This window comes from Rhinolophus hipposideros (assembly GCF_964194185.1).
Source record: "Rhinolophus hipposideros genome assembly, chromosome: 18".
NCBI lineage: Eukaryota > Metazoa > Chordata > Mammalia > Chiroptera > Rhinolophidae > Rhinolophus > Rhinolophus hipposideros.
Genome location: NC_138064.1, coordinates 24,458,616 through 24,480,724, shown reverse-complemented (window position 1 = coordinate 24,480,724; position 22,109 = coordinate 24,458,616). Strand labels below are relative to the sequence as shown.

Sequence of the window (22,109 nt, the reverse complement as noted above, 5' to 3'; positions counted from 1 at the left end):
AGGAGGATAAGTAGGACATGATCCATCCTCTACAAGTCAACTGAAAGAATTGAAATTGAGATGTATATAAAGCACTTATGGGCGCATAGAAATCATTAATTCTGACTAAAGTAATCAGAGAATAATGACATCTGAACTGAATCTTAAAGAACAAGTATGATCTCAAAAAGTAGGAGAGGTCAATATTCTGTGTATACAATGATTAACATCAGAGTACATAATGTCTAGAGAGCTATAAGATATTTTTCTTAGTCTCCCATCACAGGGATTTAGGCATAGGCGAAAGAGGCATGAACACAGACACGGAGAGTCGTCCACTGGAAAATCCAGTGGCCACACCTTTAAGCAGAGCACATTTTCTTCAGAATGTAAAAGATCAGCATCTGAATATACAATGATTATGTGTAGATACTGACCCCTATACAATTTCACATCCCTTGACCTAGGATGAATTAAGACTATATATCAGTTACATACAGTTAAGAACGTAAGTTGCACGAGAGCAGAGGTACTTTTCTTGTCTGTTCACCAATGTATCACCAGTGCCTAGACAGAACATGACATAATAGGCTCAAAATATATTTGGTGACTAAATAAACTTTTAGGGTCTTAGAAACTTATAAACCTACTTAGCATCCTCAAAAAAAAAATCCCTCTGTAGAAATATGTATCAATAAATAAATGAAATGAAAATCTCATAAGTAGAATAAGAATTGTTACACTACGAAGACTTATTTTTCCTATTTTTAAATCATAAAAATTAAGAAAATGACCGGGCTTGCATGAGTAAGAATACAAGCATTGTAATTTTGCAAACAGAAATATGAATATAAGATTTCCCTATAAGAAAACATAAATAAAGGAACATTCACAATTCAAACTTCTTCTCCAGGATCTAAAAATCACTCCTAACAGGATTACACAGCCAAAAGCTAGGAGGAACCATGAAACAAACCTCTGAATGATTTAACAATGTGGCATCTATAGCAAAATGAACCTCTTTGCTGAACCTTAGATTTAAATAAGGCTTAAAGATAGCATTAAAAATGATTACACCAAAGAACTTTTTCTTAAAGTTTAATCAGACATTGTATAAACAGGATTTTTAATCTAGCTTTTCATGATACATTGTTAATAATTGAGTTCTTGAGTTAACATCTCCCTCACCTAACATCAAATGCAAGTAGTCCTTATTGGGGTATAATTAATTACATTTTAGAAAGCAACCATATAACACCAACCATTTTACTCACTGAGACACAACACAAACTTTCATTAGGAGAAAATTCAATAACAGACAGAAGCAAATATGCACTGTGCATATTAAGTGCATGTTCAATGTTATAAAAGAGAAACAATGGGGAAAAGAATTATATAAAAACCCATAAAAACACTAAACATGCAATTATGACATAAAGATTAAATTTAACTTAGATTATTTCCTCTTTATATCTGATTTCATGAAATTTACATATTCTATGAAATGACGGCCCCAAAACATACTTATTTTCATGACTACTTTGGCTTTATTTGCAAATACTAATAAATGTGTTGGAACACTATACTTAAGTGTATGTATATGTATTAAAAATCCTGAAACAAAGAATATTTGGTTCTGCAAATAATTTTCCACCTTCATCCTTCACCTAATTTTCCAACAAATACTGTTTGGGTCTTAGACTAATAAGTCCAGTTAATGTATAACAATATACTTATTTAATATTGAGTAAGGTTCAACCAACGATGGCACAGACCTTTTTCTCAAAATAATTTGTTACTAATTATAGGCAGGGCGAGTGAAAAGTATTTGTTGACATACGTCCTTTGAGCATGCTTCTAAGGTCAATTTCTAGTATGATTTGTTATACTAAAGACAAAATTAAGAGGATAAATAAAATAGGAAAGAAAAAGCTAAAAACCTGTGATATATAATTTCAGCTTTCAGCTATAAATGGAGCAAACCTCAGTTTTGCGGGGGGTTGGGGGAGGTTGTTGCTTTGTTTTTTTCAGTTTTTATTTTGGCATTAAGCCTGAACTACTATCCATCTTAGGAAGAATTAACAAGTAAAACAATTGTTTTAAAAAAGGCTCTATTAATACAAACTTTATTAACATGGATGTAATTTTCTAGCTATAAGTACATTGTCATTTATAATAATTTCTATTTCTCCATTTGTTCCCATTCATTATGTTTTTTCTAAAGTTCACTTTTAAATCCGAGCAAGAATTCACCACCATACTTAGATATTACAGTTTTATTTTTTTCCAAGTGTGGAAAAAATATTATAGGAAAGCATGTCCTGTGCCTGAGAGATTATTTCTTTGTCATAAGTAAATAAAGGTTAACTGACATGCCCGTGGTGTATGATTTAGATTTTGTTTCTTCTATTGAACTTAATCTATACCTGGGAGCTTATCTAAAACAACATTTCTTGCAAGATATAGCTTTTATCCCCACTAGGTTTCTCTTTTGATTTGAAAAGTATGTTCCTTGTGAAACAATCAAACACCAAACTAAAATGTCTGTTTTGCTGAAAAGGGGACCACTGGACTCTAACCTGTGACAAGACACGGGGCAGATGGGCACCACCCATGGAAACGTGAGCTACCGGATGACGAGACGTCCTACTGATTGAGCCTGGAACAGGGTGGTTCCTCAGGGCTCTTCAACCAGAGTTGGGAAGATTTCACACGTTTACTAGTCTTTCTGACTTCAAATTGATTCTAGTATGACAGGGATCTAGAGTCTGCAGTGACTTTCTCATAGCTAAGGGTAAGAGAAAATAAATAGAAACCAGTCTTTGGAATTGGAAAATACAACTAACTCTAGCAAAGACGACAAAAATAAAGAAAGTATTTTAACAATATCATTTTTGCATACACTTCATTTCTAATTTCCTAGAATATTCAAATAATACAATGACAATATATTACTTATATAAATAATTTCAGAAAGTGTATTGCATAATGAATTGTGCACGTGTATGAGGAGCAGTGTCCATCTCACGACTTAATGGCAAAAGACTGACACTGCCCACTTTATTCTACAAATAAGTAAATAAATGACAGAACAAGTAAAATGTCTAACTTTGTGTTCCACGGAACGCCTGCATCAGAATCATCAAAAAGCTCGTTAGAAATCTGGGGGCCCAATTTCAAACCTAAAAAGTCAAACTCTCACAAGATCAGAAACACAAAACTGCATTTGAACAAGCTTCCCAAATGATTCTTAGTCATAGTCACATGTAAAATTACTGGACTCCTGCAGAATTACATAATTCATCACTTCCAGGAAAATAATTAAAACTCACCCACAGTGTTTCTCTATAAGGCAACAGATAAAATCTGATAAATCAAGAAGTTGTAGTACAAGCATATTACTTAGTGGTTGCCTATATAGAATAAAAATGGGGAACGATTTTGTGGGGTTGTTTTCCTACTCTATGAATATATTGTTTTGATACAATTTAAACTAGAAAAAAAGAAAAAAAGCCGAAGACAAAAAACAAAGCAACAAACGGACACCAACCAAAATAACAACAAAAACCCATCCACACAGGACCCAGAACCTTTAAGAGCCAGCTATTGCTTCGAGCTCAGGCACGCTATCTCAGATGAGGAAACAGGAGACAATTCATCTCTGAATGGAAAGCTTGAGTCTGACTGCAGTGACATGTTTAAATAGGTCTCTTTTTTTTTTTTTAAGAAAACAAAACATAGTAACAAATTCATGTCCTCAAATCTCAGAAATGGAATTACTCTGAATGTGTGCTCACCTTCTGGTAAAAGCAGTCAGAGGAATGAAAAGACAAAGTCTTTCTCATCAATCATACCCCAAAATTTAATCAGGCAAGAAAGGTTTTCAAATTAGTAACAAAAAGTAAAGTTTTATAAACTACTCACTGTATGTGTAGAAAGGAACAGAAGGCAGCAAGGCAGCTTAGAATAAAGGCAAAAAATTAAGAAACAAACTATATATGGAACTTTTCCTCTCTGGGGCAAGCCCATGTTAATGTAAATTATTCAGTGAGGGTCTACATAGGTGAGGTCTACATAGGTGAGGGTCTACATAGGTGAGGTCTACAATCAGTGAGGTCTGATTTCAGTTTTTTTTAAGAAGCAGATTTGTAACAATAATCTAAGTTATTTTTTCCCCACTTCACCGTTCAAGAAAAGTGTGACCCTCTAAAAAAATCCCTAAGAAAATGAAGCCTAGCTATGCCTTCTGTTCACTTGAACAAAGCATCACCCATGTATGGCTTTAAACAGTCAAGTACCCACATACCAGTTTGTCTTGATTATTTTCAGATGGGTCACTAGGATTGTAGGACAAATTTCAGTGAAAGCATAGAAATTTGCAAACTTTCTATATTTACTCTATAAATATGTCAGAGAAGAGTCAAGATTATTTTTCCTTTAATGACATTATTCACATTGACTTGCATCCCAGTGTCCTTTCTTTAGTATAAGAAAAAGGACTAGAGTTACAAGGATCTGTCCTGCCAGACATTTTATAGAACCCTGGATATACCCCCGCGATTGTTCTGTGAGGATGCAGCATGTAAATGTGAACATCAACTATTACATGAATCACTATAAAGAAAACACTGAAAGGAACTAATGCAACTGATGGAAACAAACTAGAAAAGTAGTAACACATAACTTTGAAATGAAGAAAATGAGAGGTGGTAGATTTTAAAAGATTAGTGATATGACTAAATTTAAAGTATATAATGTAACATATAAGATCACTGATATATTAAAACACAGGATTTAGAAAAACTCAGTTTACAAACAAATTTGTATTTTGGAAAAATAAGGCTCATCCATGTTCTAAATAATTTTTAAATTCTCTTTTCTGAAGAGATACAATTCTACTTCCTCTGGAGTAAAGCACATCCTAAGGTAATTCTTTTCTTTTTCCCCCAGGAGAGTGCCTGAGTTCTAAAAAGATTTGTTTCTAAGAAACAAATAATTTGTTAGAGTTACATAATTGTTTCTCTTAGCCTTCATGCATTTCTTAGGAGGTACTTATAGGAAGGTTTGTTTTTTTGTTTGTTTTCGTATGTCTATACGTGCTTCAAAAGTCAGCATCCTTCAAAGGTTAGCAAGCTATCGTGTAACACCATTAGACTCCAGATTTCCAATTGATATATTCCATAAATAAAAATAAAGAATGCTCGGGAATATTTTTAGAAAATGCCCAAGTGTTATGGTTTAATCTCACTTTCACAATTTTTGAATGCTCTATTCTGTAATCTTCTATATATATTCACACATGTTATAGTCAAATGTATGTTCTATAATCTGGTGTTGAGCAGAATTTTGCAGTTCATTTTCCTAACCTATATTTACCAAAGGGCTAAAGCAGTAAAAGCAAAAGCAAAAGCATTTTATTTGATTGAGGCATGAAAGAAAATCTGATTATTCACATTTGAAAAAATAGGCCCATAGAATTTATAAACAGGCCACACAGGTGGAAGGGAGTTTCTTTCTATCCCGAGAGATAGGATGCCTCTGTCCATTCCCAGATAGACAAGATTCAAACATTTGTAAAGGGCATTTAGGAGACAATACAACCTTCCAGTTCCAATATTTGATAAACTTCTCCATCCAAAAATCCTCCTTAGAATAGAATCCATATAACCTATTGCTCTTTTTTAAAAATTTCTCTCTTGTTCCGTCTTCAATGAAGAAGATTGAAACTAGATGGTCATCATCATCTTAACAATAGTCCTTTATGTCAGTCAAACCTTGAAATAAAGCATGCCTCCACTTTCTTTTCAGTAGACTGTTTCAGATTTCATTTTACCTTTGTTTACAGGTTCCCTTTATGATTAGTTGCTTTATTCACAAGTCTCACAGTCCTATTTGTTAAACTGTAAATATTCACTAATTGAAGTAAACTAAAATTTCGGCATTCTGAAATTGTTTGGTTAAACATTCATGGGTTCAGCATCTTTTTCTAGAATGAGATTATATGTATTCCTTGAAGGCACGATCATGTTTCTACCTTAATAAGGGAATTAAGACTTTGAAAATACCTAGGAGGAAATAAGCACTAAACAGCTGACTGTGATTTTGATGACAATTTTACTTATTGTGCTTTTATAACATGCAAGCCATACTGAATATAACATACGCCTAATTCTCAAGAAGTTCAGACTTATCAAAGACATGTATCTAAAATATTATACTATAATAAACACAACATACGAGATGGTATAAAGTCTAACTCTGTAGGGTAAAGATGGCAAAGGAAAGGTCAAGAAAGATTTCAATGAGATGAAGTCTAAACTGAGTCTGCAGAATCATCAGACCGTGAGGCAAAAGTGAAAAAAAGTATTCAAGCAAAACTAACATGTGCAAAGACAAAAAGGCATAAAATAGCTCACTCTAAAGAACTGAAAAATAAGAAGGGCTCGAGCTCAGAGAATGGGGAGAAACAGGGTGCTGGAATAACAAGAGTTAAAACTAAAACTGTAGTCCAGGTTCAGGTCATAGAAAAATGTTCTGTATAGTTAAAGACTTAGGACTTTGTCCTGAAAGAAGTTTCAGGAGAAAATTAACAAGGGTAGACGGCTGTGTGATAATGCCTCTTCAGAGAATAGACTGGAAGGAGGGAAAATGGAAAGCAAGGCGGATTCACAAGTTCAGTCTAAGCAGACTGCAGGTATGAACTAAGAAAGTAAAACAAAGATGGAGTAAGGCCATGAGATTAAGATATTTTTGAAAGGTAGACTCAACAGTTTGGCAGCAATTGGAAGTTAATGGTAAAGAACGGAAGGGACTGAAGATAAATCAAAGGTTTTCAGCTTGAATGGTGAGGCCATCAACTTAGAAAGGCAACAACAGAACAAGAAGAGAGATGTTAGTCAGAAAAAATAATGATTTCAACATTGGATTTACTGAGTGAATTGTCTGTGGAGCAGCACATTGATGGTTGGGGTTGCTGTGTGAATCGTGTTTTATGCTGTCACTAAGCTGAGGGCTGAGGGGTGAGTCCAGCGGTGTCGCTTTTTTCTAATTTGCACAAGGACCCCAGTGATGGGTCAGGGAAGATGCCCAGTAGGTAGGGCAGAGTGAGACCCAGGCTAGAGGTAACAATGTGGGAGAGCTAGCCACATGTGTCTATTTAAATTTAAAGTCACAATAACTAAATAAAATTAAAAATTCATTTCTTCAGTCCCATTAGCCACATTCCATGTGTTCAGTGACCATTGTGATTAAGGCTACTGTATCAAATGGTATAGATATAGGTTATTTCCATCATCACAGAAAGATTTGTGGGACAGTGCTGGCATGGCACATGTGAAATAAGAGGAAAGGCCTGGGAACAGAACCCCAGGAATGAGAAGGCAAGGAAGATGAGCAGAGTAAGGAGAAGGAATTGAAGGAATAAACAAAGAAAGGGAGGATCATACCCCGTGACCAAGAGAAGAGTGTTCAAGGAGACGGAATGGTGAAGAATAAGAAAAGCTGAAAAAAGGTCAAATAAGGAGTAAACAATTCCTTAAGATAGCTATTTTACCCTGGCATTTGGTATAGTGTTAGAACCATGACCAATTTCTTCAGATGTAAAATGACTCAATGAGATGAATTCTCCCACTCAGATGATAGGCTTAGCTTTTAGAAAGAACTCAAGTGCCCCACAGGAAGAAAAATATTGGAAATGTGACCATTCTCTTCCCACACTTTAATGAAGGGGAGGCCTTGCCTAGCCGTCATCCTTAGCTATCATCCTTCTGGGAGTTTCTAAGAGTCTCTAATTAAGGTATATATCATTATGGTATAGATTTCTTGAAATCATATAGCTAATAACTATATCCAGACATCAAGCAACACACAAAATTCTCTTCTCATATCAAAAATCAAGAGGCTAGAATAGCAGTTACCACGGGCTAGGGGAAGGGGCGAATGAGGAGTTATTTTTTCAGTAAGTACAGTTTCACTATGGGATCATGAGAAAGTTCTGGAGATGGGTGGTGTTTAGGTTTGGACAGCAAGGTGAGTGCCACTGAACTACACACTTAAAAATGGTTAAAATGGCAAATTTTCTGTTATATGTATTTTACCACAAGCGGGGAGGGGGGGGTGGGGAAACAGTGAAGCTGAACTAAAAACATTTAACATGGAAGAGAATCTGGAAGAAATCTCTTACAACTCTTGACACATGGAAAATTTAAGATACCAAACATAAAAGTTGAAAACAATGCTCATAAACATCTGTTACTTAAAGTAACATAGGTGTTTGTAATAGATTTATGATGTTGGACGTAAAAATATGGGTTTGATAAGTTGTCAGATATCAAGCATATTTTGTTGCTGTTGATATTGCCTCATGTGAAAACGTCAATGGTCTGGAAAAATGAAAACAAGTTAGAGCTTTAAATGGTGCTAACAGAACAAAAATGTATTAGGTCAGTTACATAATCAAGATGGTATTTAAACCCTTTTCTTTGCTATTGGCACCTCAGGTCAGTAGCAGCAGTTAGCTGGTAGAACCACAAAGCAAAAATATCAGAAGTAAACCCCAAGGCAACCATGTTTGTACAGGCAAAATGATCACTCTGCAATTACAGGATGGCAAGTACCCATGAATCACTCCTCCTGCATTCTCTGACAAGCCCAGAGCAAGGCTCAGGGAAACAAACTCTGAAGGGATCCTCAGAGAAGCCAATGGCTACTTCCATTTGTGTTAGTGCAACCAGGAAGCAGAAAATGAGGCTAAAAATTAAATCAAAGCAGGTGGAAGCTCATGAATGCAAAATAATACAATAAGCTAATGACTGTTAGGCCCAGCAGTTTTAGAAGTTACACAATAAATAATTTCATATGGATTTTTAACTACTGACTATCTCCCATCAATATCCAGACTTTTCCTTGGGAACATATTGAAAAACTGAAGTAAACACTTGCAGATTCATAGATCTCCCTTTGTTTTTTCTCCAAGAATATTGATCAGATACAGAGAACAGGACGATCCTATAATCAAATCAGTTTTCCTTAGCCATTATTTGGAGTTCTGCTCAGATCATACAGGGATTCTGCTGATGTCAGAACCTAATAAAGAAAATCACCTCATGACTATAAGCTACAAACACACTGACAAAATGCAAGAACAGACACTGGGAGTGGAAACCAACCAATGGCAGAGAACGAAAGAAAAAAGAGAAAAACTCAAGAGATGAGTCAAACTTTACTTACAACTTTCAGCCTGATAGTCTGGCACAAACTGCTCATCATTGTCAGGTACCTGAGCTGAAGGGGAAAAAATGAAAAAAATTAAGAGAAAACCTGCCAAGACAAGGAATATCAACTAAGATCTTTCATGTAAGATCTTTTTTAGGCTGAGATAAAATGTATTACTATTTGCCCATGAGCTCCTATTTAAAATGGTATTGATAGCAATACTTGGAAGGGGAAATAGAAATAATCATTGATGTCAACTGGAACACATGTGTCAGAAATATAATGGTGGCAGTCCCTCTGAATTTCACCTGCCAGGTAGAAATAAAAGATACATGCAAAATAAAAGAAGCTGCAGGATTTCTATGAGGTGCAGGGTTTCTTTTTGCAAGAATGGAGTAAAAAGTATTTGAATTCACCCACTGTCAGTGCTTAAGCAGCCCATTTAATGTAACCATATAATTCTTTCAAATGATGTACAGTTAACACACACACCTCTCTGCTTTATGGAAATGTCTGCTTTTGGTGTGTTCTGTCAAGTGCAAATAGACTACCATGATTAAAAACGTTTGCCTTAAATTTGGCCAAAATATGCGACCAAGTTTCTTAAATTACTGTCATTGATTTTGATCATATATAATAAAATGTTATATTTCAATTATTATGGTCATAATAATGCAAATAAGAAAAAAACTCCGTCTTTTCACGCAAAATATTTTTCTAGTGACTACCATTAACAAAAAAGAATACCATTATTTCATCAGTCCTAATGTCAAATGACTTCCTTATTTTTAGTAAAGGAAAAAATATTACTGAATAAAAAGGACTAATCACATTTGGCAGCAATCAAAACACAAGTAAACTTTTTCACTTTTACAATCATTTCATCATGGTTGATTTAAACATTAAAATAGCCTATTCCAAAATGACAGAATATTAGATAAACAAGTTTTCACATGAACACAAATGTGCATACACACACACATACAAACTACATAAAATAGAAGTTAGATTACTTTTAATTTGGTAAAAATACATGAGTGTCCTAATTAACTTTAACAGTGATCTGATCAGCTAGTTAGTATTATTTTATTAATATCTAATAATGAAACTTTTTTATCCAATCACATCATGTTAAAACAGATGTCAATTAATTTTTTTAAAAGAGCTTATTCTGTATGAGGAATGCTCATTAAAATAATCAGTCTCCGCTGAAAATGTCATGGGTTGGTAACTGAATGAGTTAAGAAAAATTCTACATAAAAAGAAAGTCTATATTTGGAAATTCTAATAAAAAGGATTACAACACACACAGAATTAAAGGTTCTTTTTACCGGCTTATTTAATAGTATTTTTTAAAATAGAATTATTTGGCTAAATAAAATTTGTTACATTATTAAGAGGAGAACTAATGATAATCTTGCCTATTATCAAAATATATGCAGCTTGACATTCAACCATTTTCTAACAACTTTCTTCTTTACACCAGTATTTAAGTTCACTAAAGGCAAATTCCGTCCTCTGTCACAAAATGAAACCAAACAAATTAAGAACTTTTTTCCAAATTATAACTGATGGCTATTTCTTCAGCCTATATTAGAAGTGTTTTCCTATTCTACTACTGTCTGATATCTAACTAACTAAAGTCATGCAAACTTCAAATCATAGTTCTATGACTTGCTAGCTGTATAAACCGTGCAACATTAGTTAACCTCTTTAACTGCATTTCACTCCTCGTTCAGTAGTGATCATACAGTTTTTTTTATAAGTATTAAACAAAATATTCTAAAGAAAATGCGAGGCAATGCCAGATATTCAAGGAAAGTTAGTTTCTTCTTTCCAAGTCTCCACCACCCACCCATTATTTTTCCATTTCACATGCAAAAAACTACTTATTAGAATGCAACTTTAGTATCTTCTAATGAGTTATATTGGACACGGATAAAAACAACTGCTAAAATTTATACATTAGCATTCTCTTAGCTATAAACATTTTTCCTGACATGACAGTAAGCTTGAGTTTTCTCAGACTTCCAAATTAAAACTGGAGGAGTAACCCTCAAAAGTTATAAAAATGTTTTTAATATCTATTTAATAAATAAAAGGAAGTAAACAGAATCAAATCCCGCATACTTTTCCCATCATAGCCACATGTTTTGGTTGTCCTTCTAAATTAAGATCTAAATAAATGTAAGTATTGAGATGCAAAAATTATCAACCACAACAATTACTATGCTTTTCAAAAACCAACATTTACAAGAACCTAATAAAAATGTAATATCCCTTTACAGGAATAGTTAAAAATAGCTGATGAGTAACAAAAGTATATTTGTAACTGAATATGCTCGTATGAATGTACTACAGGCCAGACTTTTTTTCTTACTATCATAAAACCAAGTTGCAAATCCATGATACATATCACTTCAAGAAAGACATAAAAATCTCTGATGGGTGTGTGGTGTGTGTGTTGGGACATATGTGTAAAAAAAGGCAAAACTTTAGGAACAGAAGAAACTAGAAGTTATACCTCACAAATACACAGAAAATAGCTGCATACTCGCAATTTGTAAAAAAGAATAAGAATTGCTATTTCTGTTCTAACTCCTTAACATACTGAATAAATACTTCACACTTATGCTTGAACATATTACAGAATTTTAACAAAAAACATATGACTCACATTTTCACAGAAGCTAATCTTCAGAAACTGAATAGACTAAATGAAGCAGCATGCTACTTAAACAGACAAAGGCTTAAGTCTACCTCTAATTTGAAGTTAGAGTAAAAGGAAAGCAGTTAACGAAAAACACAAGTTGGATCTGGACAAGGAAAATATGACAAAGTATTGCCACACTCGTATCATAGATTTCCTTTTTTTCCCTCTCAATTCTCGGGAATTCTGTGAAGTAGCAAACTGCAGCTGCCTAAAAATTTGTGACAAGTCATACCAACTACAAAATGGAAAATTAACAATAGAGGCCAACCTAAAAAAAGAAAAAAAGAAAGTTTGTTTTCACTACTAACTATTATAAACTATGCTTGGAATAATCACCTTTGAGAAATGAAAATGTTTCCCCACACTATGTAATTAAAGAGGAAAGGGAAGGGGAAGAAAGGAGAAGAGGGGAAAGTATATACCAAAAGACCAATAAAAGGCTTTCAAGGAGATTAAGCAGGTGGATTTTATTGGTAATAGCTGGAGCTGCTCTAGCAGTTCATTGCACATTAATACACAAGTGGCCATCAAGTCTCAGGACTTCGGCTTTAAAAGGGTAGTGTCTGCACTCTCAGCTATTTGCTTTACCTAGATTATTATCCAAAGTTCCTTCTCTCTTTCTCTTTCTCTCTCTCTCTCTCTCTCTCTCTCTCTCTCTCTCTCTCTCTCTCTCAATTTCTCCCTCCCGCACCCCCCACCCTCCCCACCCCCCACCCCCCCCACCCCGGCCTGCAGTACATATCATGATAAACTCATGAAAGTATTAATTCTGATTTAGATGCCATAGAATCACTATCCTTTATATTTAATTGTATTATATACTTTTTAAACTAACATTTCCTGCGAGGGTGGGGGTGCGGGGGTAAATAGAGCTTGTCCTTATGCATAGTTTAAACTTTCAAATAAAATAATAAGCATTACTTAGGAAAACGTTGAGTGTTTAAATATTTTCCAAGGTTGGCTGCAGGCAGTTAAAAAACTCCTTTTTTCTTACAAACTAGTCTCCTGTTGGGTTTTCTTTTAAAGCTAAGGGGAAAAATTACAAAGGAAACAAATTGTCAAGTATAAAAGGGGTTAATATTTAATTAAAACCAGTTCTATCCACTGTAACAATGACCTGGAGCCAAACAAGGCGGAAGATGTATGAGTCATTCTTTCTGCCCGTGAATGAGACAGCTGATCTCCTCAGCAATTCCTCCAGACAAGCAGGCAGAACTGGAGTTCTGCCTCCATTCACAAAAACACAGTCCAGCATGAGCCATGTGGCCCAACCACAATCTTTTCATGTCACACCCTTCTAGAGAGCTGAAGCAAGTCAACTTGAACTTGCAATATAAACACAATCTTATTGCTCTATCAAATACCGTTCAGATCCATTAAGGCATACATTTAAATAAATGGCAAGTTTACAAAATTAAATCCATGTATTTTACATATTTAACCCATCCTGCTTTATAGGGTAACTTGTCAAAGAAACTTAAATGTACAAAACTAAGAAGGAATGGAGAAAAGAGGTGAAGAAAAAAAAGATGAAATGATGGAAGGAAGGAGACACACCCTTTTCAAAATGCCTTATTTTTTTGGCCTATTATTCAAAGTTTCTGTATCCTAAGATTCTAACAGATTACTGCTGACTCTGTAACATTTCACTTTCAATCGAAGGGTTAAAAAAAACTTTCTCTGAAGAAATCTAAATCTTCAGTAAAAGTAAAACAACAAGAAAATCAACCTTCATACAGTGGTATTTTGTTTAATGCTAAAATGAAGCTTCAGGCTATGGAATAAAATAATCATGAGGCCACTAAGCCTGGTTTTATACCACATCCCCTTTTAACATTAAAATTATTGCACCAATGTATAAGCATTAATTAATGCAGAAGTATAAACATATTTAAACAAACCAAAAAAAGGGGGCTATTTCCCCATAACAGGAACATCTTTTATATTTTGATAAAGACATTCTATTTGTTCTAAAAGAAAACAGCACGTTTTAGTTGTCTTTAGTCTCAAATTAGTTCCAATTCCTAACTCTAAACTGACCTATTATAATGACTTGAACATTTAAGAGTAGCTCAGACCTGTTGTTTTCAGACAATATTTTTTTATTATTTTAATTACAAGTTTGTACACAGGTCAAAGGAAATGAAGTTATATCATGAATTTCAAGAAATTACACATTTCTTGTAACTGAACTAGAAAAGCTTAGCAATATTTCATAAACATTTGGTAAGGCCCTCTGGAAAAACTATATTATGCTACACCGAATCCAAATTCTATTCTTAAACATTTCTATTTTGTAAATAGATCTCAAATGAAAGGCATTTCTATAATTCCAATGAATATTTAGAAATATAATACATTACTCTACCTATCTTTTAATCAAGTACAAAGGCGAAGTCTTTCTTTCACATTTTCGAGTATTTTCTGGTACAATGCAAAGAGGGGTAGTAGCCCCACCCACCCCAAAATGACTCTTGCTCAATTCTAAGAAATAGTATAGACTTCTGTTATTTTGATGTTTAAATTCTCAATTCCTTTTTTATGTAAACCACATAAAATAATGTTTTAAAAGGTTTTATTCTTTACTGTATCACAGGGAAACAAACATACATGAGCACGTATCCAATTTATGTTCCATTAAATAAAAAGGCATAAGTTTTGAAAAATAGAAATGAGTACTTTATAACTGCTGAGTACTGCTGGATAACAATATGTATACCAAAAACAACAGCACATAATCTTTAAGGAACTTCATAATAAATGACTTTGAATATAAACATTATCACCACTGAAGTGAACTGATAAGATACAAGGATAGCTCTACTTTTAAGTCAACCTGGTTATTATTTGAAGGTCACATAAAACAAAAGAAAAAAATTTAAAAAAAACAGCCTTTTCTACATGAGGTAAGAAACTTTGATGTAGAAAGGTTGTTCTTAAAAGATAAAAAATTGACTCAAGCGTGGTGGCAGCATGAAACCTGACTTACTACAACTCCATGGAAAAACATTTTGCCCTAATGGCAGCGAATCGTTGATGACTTTTTCCCTTAATATTACTGACAAAAGGGAACCTCAAGAACAATCTAGACCAACAGCAAAAATAAGTACTATGCATTTTTATTAGATACATACGAAATTTATTATTTCTCTTTAGGTTGTGTTAGTAGGTAAACTTTAATAAGCAACTTTATTAGAATGTAATCTGTTTAGAACTCAAATTAGCATACTTCTATTTCTGTCCCCCACATATAAAAGGGTCCATTTTAACTATGAATTTCTGGGCATCATTCGCTAATGCACCACTTAAAACAGGTTGTGAAGAACGACGTTACCGTGATGTTGATAGGATTGATATCTGAACTCATTGTTTCATGGGATCAAATAATTGAAATTGCCTTCCTGTCAGTAGCAATCTATTTCAAAAGGCAAAGAATCAATAAAGAGTTGTACATAGTTAAAGTTACAATATTAAGTAGCTATAACAAAATTTAAAATAGATACATTTTCTACTTTTTTTTATTTTTAAACTGCTACTGTGGTCACTAAAAACATTACCTTTTTGATTTCCTTCAGAATGAAACATGGTTATTTTAAATTGTGGTATATATGTTAAAAATCTTTAAATTGCAGCATTAGCACTTGTAAAGTGATACTAATATAAAGTTACAATCTTCACAAACAGGTTTTTAATCCCTGTTTGAAAATAAATTTTTTGAGAGAATGGAAGTCTATTTTTAGAGATAACTTTAATGAATTGAAAAAGAACTGATTCCAAACCCACCCTCAAATAGTCCTGCCTTATTACCCAATTTCTCATTAGACATAAAACATATTTCTTACTCCATAGTAATTTACCTAAGACCAATCCATATGTTGCACTTTTGGTCTAATTCATAAAATTCTTATAGGAAAAATAAACATGCTAGGATATATCATCTCCCAAGTATTTAGTGACTTCGATAATTTTTCTTTTTTTAAGTGATTTTCATATGACACAGGACAACTAACTTGACTCTCAGGTCCAATAAGATTTTTTGACCTGGTTAACTTCCCAGTGGGATTCTAACTCATAGGAGAAACTTGGTTAATTGTCAATGATCTTCTTTAAAAGGGTCAAGATGGTTTAAAATTCCATGGTCAGTTTCTTGGCTACAAATTATTATGAAAAGAAATATGTACACGGTGCATGGTCAGCCAATTTGGCAAGGTTATAATTTCTGAATGTCCAGAGGGACATAAATGGACAAATCTAGCTACGAATAAACTAGTGTAATTTTGAGATCTCTTCTTAGCTAATATTGTTCAAGAGTGGAATAAGTCAAGTTAAAATGCTAATGCCAGTAATACTTAGATATAATTGCTAAAAATAAGAATAAATATGCAGTATAACAAGTATTAAAAACAAACTTCTCACTATTGGATTTAAAAAAAATCATAGTAACAACTTTTTGCTTATATCATGATGGGATAAGTTAATGTAAACTATTTTGAAAAATGTTACAATTATTTTAAATGCAATCGTATCTCTAGTTGGTAAATAGTAGCCCACCTGGGTATTTAATTCTTGAATTTGGGGATTAATTCCTGAACTTATTTAACCTTATGAATTGTTTTCTAAGTAAAAGTCCATGAATTGTTTTCTAAGTAAAAGTCCATGTTTCTTCAAATACATCAGTCATTTTCTAGGTTTATTTTATAAAAAGCTAAATCTTCAGATTTGATTTGCAGGCATGTTAATACACATGGGTAAGAATAGTCAGTATAGAGTTTTGAAAGATAAACTCGGATAAATTATTCAAATCACTTATCCAAGGCACAAAGAAACAAAACAAGTCCAAAGAAAAAAATTGTACTGAAACTGATTATAAAATGGTAAGAGTCTGTCACAGATTCCACATTTTAAAATTCCAGGAACAGAGTTGCTATGCACATTCAAAATCTGCCAGCAAGTGCACTGACTTGGAATCAATGAGACTTAAACATCTTAAAGAAGAAACCTACCTTCCAGAACAATTAAAATAGATATTTTAAGTTATTTGGGGTAAGCAAATAAATTCTCTCATAAATGTAATGTTCTCAAAACCTTCAACTTTACAGACTAACAGAAAAAAGTTAATACAAGAACCTCTGGGCATTTTTTTCTTGAAAAAGTTACATTGAAGTATATGGCTTATGTTGCAATAATAAGTGATGTATTGCAATAAGTTTCATTTACAGAGACAAGCAAAATGACCTCTAAATATAACTAAAACTTTCATTAATACTTACCTTTCATTAACATACAAATACAAGCACCCTTTCCGAAGAGCTCCAAGGAAAGCTATTTTACTTAAAAGATTAAAAAAGACTACTGCAAAAGCTCTTTGGAGACTTAGAATATCAGCAAAACAAAGAAACTTATTTTACATGCTAACAGCAACTTGATCAACTGCAAGCAAGACCACCGATAAAACACAGCAGTCGGCCTCAAATAGCGACAGCAACACTTGGGTTCCATTTAAAGAGACCCTGCCTCTTCTTTTAAACACCTTAAAAATATGTTCTAAAAACTACGTTTCCCACATAATGTAAAAACAGAAATAAGACAGTTATACTCAATGCTTAAATATCTTTAACTTTCTGTTTCCCACAAAACACATAATAGTACAAAATTAATATTTCACGTTTATTAGGACAGATCCAAAAGAAAAATTTCAAATTATGGACATCAACAAAAAGTCCCTCAACATTAGACATTTCTCAAGTTGTATAAAGCTGTACTGAAGCGGTATCTCATTGTTCCTCTAAAATAAAGTTTACGCAATAAAAGGTACCATAGATTACAACACAATTTTTTTATCAAAAAGTAGTCAAAAATAAAAGTAATGCCTTTAAATGTCTCCTTGCTGTATTAAATAAATCCTAATAGAAGTGGCATACTAGCAAAAGTCATTTTCAACAAACATCACATCATAGTAACAACAAATAGAAAACATTTTAAAATTCCTCAAATCCCCCAAAGATATATTTTAAAGCCATAGATTTTTCTAAGTATTGGATACACACCTAACGTTCTGTGTTGTGAACAAGGTGGAAAGAAGACACTTGCACTTAAATCTTGAAGCATCCCGTCCTGATGAACCCAGAGAAACTAATTTCTGCCATCAGAAAAGTCCTCCACCAGAACACCAAATAATGATATGCACTGCTCTAAAGGAAACAGCAAGCTGGGTTCTGGCTCTAGGAGGTCTCTCGAGGTACAATAATATAAACCTGATCAATTGCAATTAAAATCTGAACAGAGGCTTAGAACTTGAAGTCTTGGTGCATTAGTTCTTGCCAAAAGCAGATGTGATTGTGAGTTGGAAGCAATTTCTCCTGGTAATTTGTGATGACACTGGGTAGTGCAGCCCCAGATTCCCCAAAGACAAACTCATCAGAGGCTCTAATGTATGCATGACACATGAGGTGGCTCTTTTAGAGCTCAATTAATTGGGCTGAACATTAAGACAGCAAGTTCAGGACTTCCCCCCCTTTGAGTTGTCTTTCCCCTCCTTTTAAAGGAATTTTATTTTATTTTATTTTGCCTTACCTTCTGCAAGCCATGTTTCCTGTAATTGACTTAGATCTTGAAAGAGTTCTAAAAAACAAGTGAAAGATAAAAGATGTGCATACCTTTAGGCTTCATTAAATGGAAATGTTTGTCATACAACTGGATACACACACACACACACACACACACACACAAACACACACACACATATATCAATTTATTTGGGGGAGGTCAATATAAAAAGAAAACAGAATTCATAACTTAAATATCTCAATAATCCCACTCCTTTTGATGGCTATTAAACAATACTTTTTAAAGAAATTATTGCAATCAACTAAATAATAAAGTCAACATATTTCCCCCCCTTTTTCAAATAGCTTAATAAGTTTAGGGACACCAAACAACTCACATACACTAAGATTCAAAAACAAGGCTGAAGTGAAGATGTACCTATCCATGGAAACCTTTCTTAAATATATTCAACTCTTGTAAAATAGTAACAGGGAAAGGATTAAAGACTGAAAAACATTTTATTTATATCTTCCGAATTTTATATGAAAGATGTAACAGTATATGGTATAATTCTCAAAGTACTGTACGTTTTCGGGTTCAAAGATAAAAGGGACAACTATTAAATACTAGTTTTCAGAAGAAAATTTCTATATTAATAAGTTTACAAAAGTCAAAGAAAGATAATTCCCTGGCACCTGTTTATTATCAAGTGCAAAACTTTGTATTCTGTCATAGTGGGGAGGGAGAGAGGTGTCCAGTAATTATGAAGATTTCAGGAAGTTTCAGAATTCAATATACCTAATCTAAATGGCAGACTGAACTTTGATAATTAAATCTAAGTATATTAAGTTTATTATTAATGCTCCCATATGGCTGGAATAATTTATAATACATTGACTTCCTACCAACAGTTCATAAAAAGAACCTGTAATCTAATTTTCCAAATAGGTATTATAATTATTAATTAGGCCTTAATTATAATTCAGTGAATACTTTAATACCTACAAACAAAATATTATGAACTCGCCATGGAGTCATAGAAATCACCCATGAAAAGTTTGATAGCAGTATATCGTTTTAGTGTAAGGGGGATGGGAAATCAAACAATAATTTATATTGTTTAACTTCTAATAAAGTAGAAAGGAGAAATTAAGCGGTGTGCATTGCTCCTCGATTTGTCCCACTGTGTTGGATATTTTAAAATTGTTACCTTAGTGTATGGGAATAGTTATATGCCATATGGGCAAGGGTATTTAAACATAAAAGAATGATTGAAAGAAGGACGTCACTGTTAACTTTTTATTTCCTTCTTTCATTAGTTTGTGGCAGGGCCATGAAAAATCCTCCAATGCAAACTGTCACATTATGGTAATTGTTCTAAGTAAAAAAAAAAAAAATCTTAGTTAAATACAGTAATTTGAATGTTCATTATTTTTAAGCAAAGATTGAAGTGCTCCTCTTCTTTGTGACGGTGGGAAATATAGGGAAAGGGGGAATTCAGCCCAAAATAAAACCTCACCTTCTGAATCATGAGCCAGATCTCTGTTAATGAATTTTCTTTTCCTGACATTTGTTGGTTTCTCGTTACAATTTCTCCCACGCTGATTCTACAAAGGGAAAGATAAAATCCTTTAAAAGAATGTAAACCTCAAATGTCACACACACACAAAAAAACACATGCATACATACGTCTACTGAATCCTCTCTCTAGATAGAAAAACTAAGGTCCACAGTATCAATTCTAATATTCATTTTCTGCATTAATTTGACAGTGAAAGCTTATGCTGGGATTTCAACAGCCCGGGAGGGTGTCTTCCCAGAGCCGATCCTAACACACTACTAGTTATTGGTTATATATTCATGGTATCTTAGCATCAAAACAACAGTAAGCAATTACACTTCAAGTCGTTTTTAAGCTTGGTCAAAGCTAGATTAAAATACAATGAATTTTATCCTGATACCCCGCTCAAAAAAAAAAAAAAGAGTAGTGAAATGAAAAAAATACAAGAGAGAAAAAGACGGAGAAAAAAAAGAAACAAAAACACCCCATGTAAACAGAAAGTGTCAGTATTTGTCTCAACTTCATTCTTTTCAATGTGGCAGATAATCCCAGCCAAAAACTTTGAGTGCCGCAGCTGCTGCTGCCCTCCATCTACTCTTCCACTCATCTTGGACACTTTAATCAAGAAAAAAAAGGGGGGGGGGGTCTTAAAAATAAAACTATGCCTTATCCAAATCACTGAAAGGTAAGCTCATTTTGAAGATTGAGCTTCTAGAAGCAGAGTCGCCCTACAGTGGCAACAAAGCAGATAAAATATCTGCAATCCCAACCCCCTTGCCCCCTCCCTTCTCATTCTATCCCCCCCGCCCCCCCCCGGAGTCAAGTTTATAAACAGCAACTTTCGAACTGATCACTCACATTGGTGACCATGTAAGGCACTTGCTGGTCATAAAATCCATCCATTCTGCTGCTCTTCGCAAATCTCAGCTCAGTGTTTTATATTTTGAGCATTTAGCAGGAGATTTCCTCGGGATCTGTACTTCTGTCAACCTAGAGGGGAACAAGATGGCTTTTAGGCTAAAAAAAAAAAAAAAATCATGAATGAAGCTCTTAAATTTGCATAGCTAATTACCCTCCGACAGTCCCATTCACAAAAATAACCCTCCCTACACCGCCTCCTTCACCTGGATCCAAAGAGAGCCAAGAGTTCACAATTTACATATTTTCGGCGGTAGCAAAAATCCGAACAAGAGACGATGTATTTATGTACACTCTCGATGTTTCCCTGGGCGGTCGGTGTACCCCGGGCAGCTCTGATTCGCAAACGTGTGCAAAACTAGCAATGGCGATCAACGAGACTTGCTTTGCACCTAACGGGACTAAAGAGACGGAGACACCTCTTTCATAAGGATAGTTTTTGCAACCCAGAACCATGCAATTATCTGGAGAGACATAAAAAGTTGTTGGAAAGACCCACCTGAAGGCCACGCTAGGCGAACTGCTGCAAAAAATTCCCTCCAAATTTAATAAAAACATTAATTATTGCCCAGCACTTCCCCTTGGAAGCCGAAAGCGCCTCTGACAGAGCTCAATTCGGTGGTTTTTCCTCTACTTCTCCTCCAGGGGCCTCCAATCCAAACTGATGGATCGCTGCCTCCCATTGGCTCCGCGTCTCTTTCACAAGATCAGATTTCGGGCTGTCAATCAGGCGGCTTGCTGCCCCTTCTCCAGGATCTCGCGCGCCCCTCTGTCCAAGCCCGTGCTTGGTGGACTGGTGCAGGGTCCACAGCCTGAAAACGGCACAGAGGAACCTCGGCTGCCTTCCTAACCCGCTGCTTATTGTTAAGGCGCCGGGGGACCCTGGATCCATGTGTACCGAGTCCTCAGTTTTTACTGGTGTTTGGTCCACGATTGAGCTGATTTCCTAAAACACTTTTGTTCAGTTCGGGTATATACTCTGAAGCCTGATCCACTAAGCCCGTGCCTCCTTACTCCCCCGCCTCCCCTCCCCTCCCTCAAGATCACCATCCCCCCCCCAACACACACACACACACACACACACACACACACACACACACACACTTTTAATCTGATGAGCCCACCTCGGTCTGTTGCGTTGTTCCCACTAAGTTTTGGGGCCAAGTTCTTTTGCCGTTT

The 22,109-nt window shown here is 34.5% G+C and overlaps 1 protein-coding gene across 7 annotated transcripts in view; it reads right to left on the bottom strand.

Annotated features, from left to right (window-relative positions):
- The window catches only part of ETV1 (ETS variant transcription factor 1), a 92,065-nt gene extending 70,167 nt beyond the window's left edge, over nucleotides 1-21,898 (bottom strand). The window contains exons 1-7 of one of the 7 annotated variants that reach the window (XM_081079175.1): nucleotides 21,430-21,898; nucleotides 21,137-21,331; nucleotides 20,871-21,002; nucleotides 19,971-20,058; nucleotides 18,479-18,526; nucleotides 9,208-9,261; nucleotides 3,904-3,939 (exon numbers count right to left, since the gene is read on the bottom strand). In XM_081079175.1, coding sequence (XP_080935301.1) covers nucleotides 3,904-3,939; nucleotides 9,208-9,261; nucleotides 18,479-18,526; nucleotides 19,971-20,058; nucleotides 20,871-20,915 — 271 coding nt within the window. In that variant the 5' untranslated portion in view covers nucleotides 20,916-21,002; nucleotides 21,137-21,331; nucleotides 21,430-21,898. Of the gene's footprint in view, nucleotides 1-3,903; nucleotides 3,940-9,207; nucleotides 9,262-17,952; nucleotides 18,295-18,478; nucleotides 18,527-19,970; nucleotides 20,059-20,532; nucleotides 20,630-20,870; nucleotides 21,003-21,136; nucleotides 21,332-21,429 lie in introns of those variants that run through there. The other 6 variants (XM_081079177.1, XM_081079176.1, XM_081079173.1 and 3 more) reach the window with 6 other exon arrangements.
- Nucleotides 21,899-22,109: the final 211 nt, after the last annotated feature.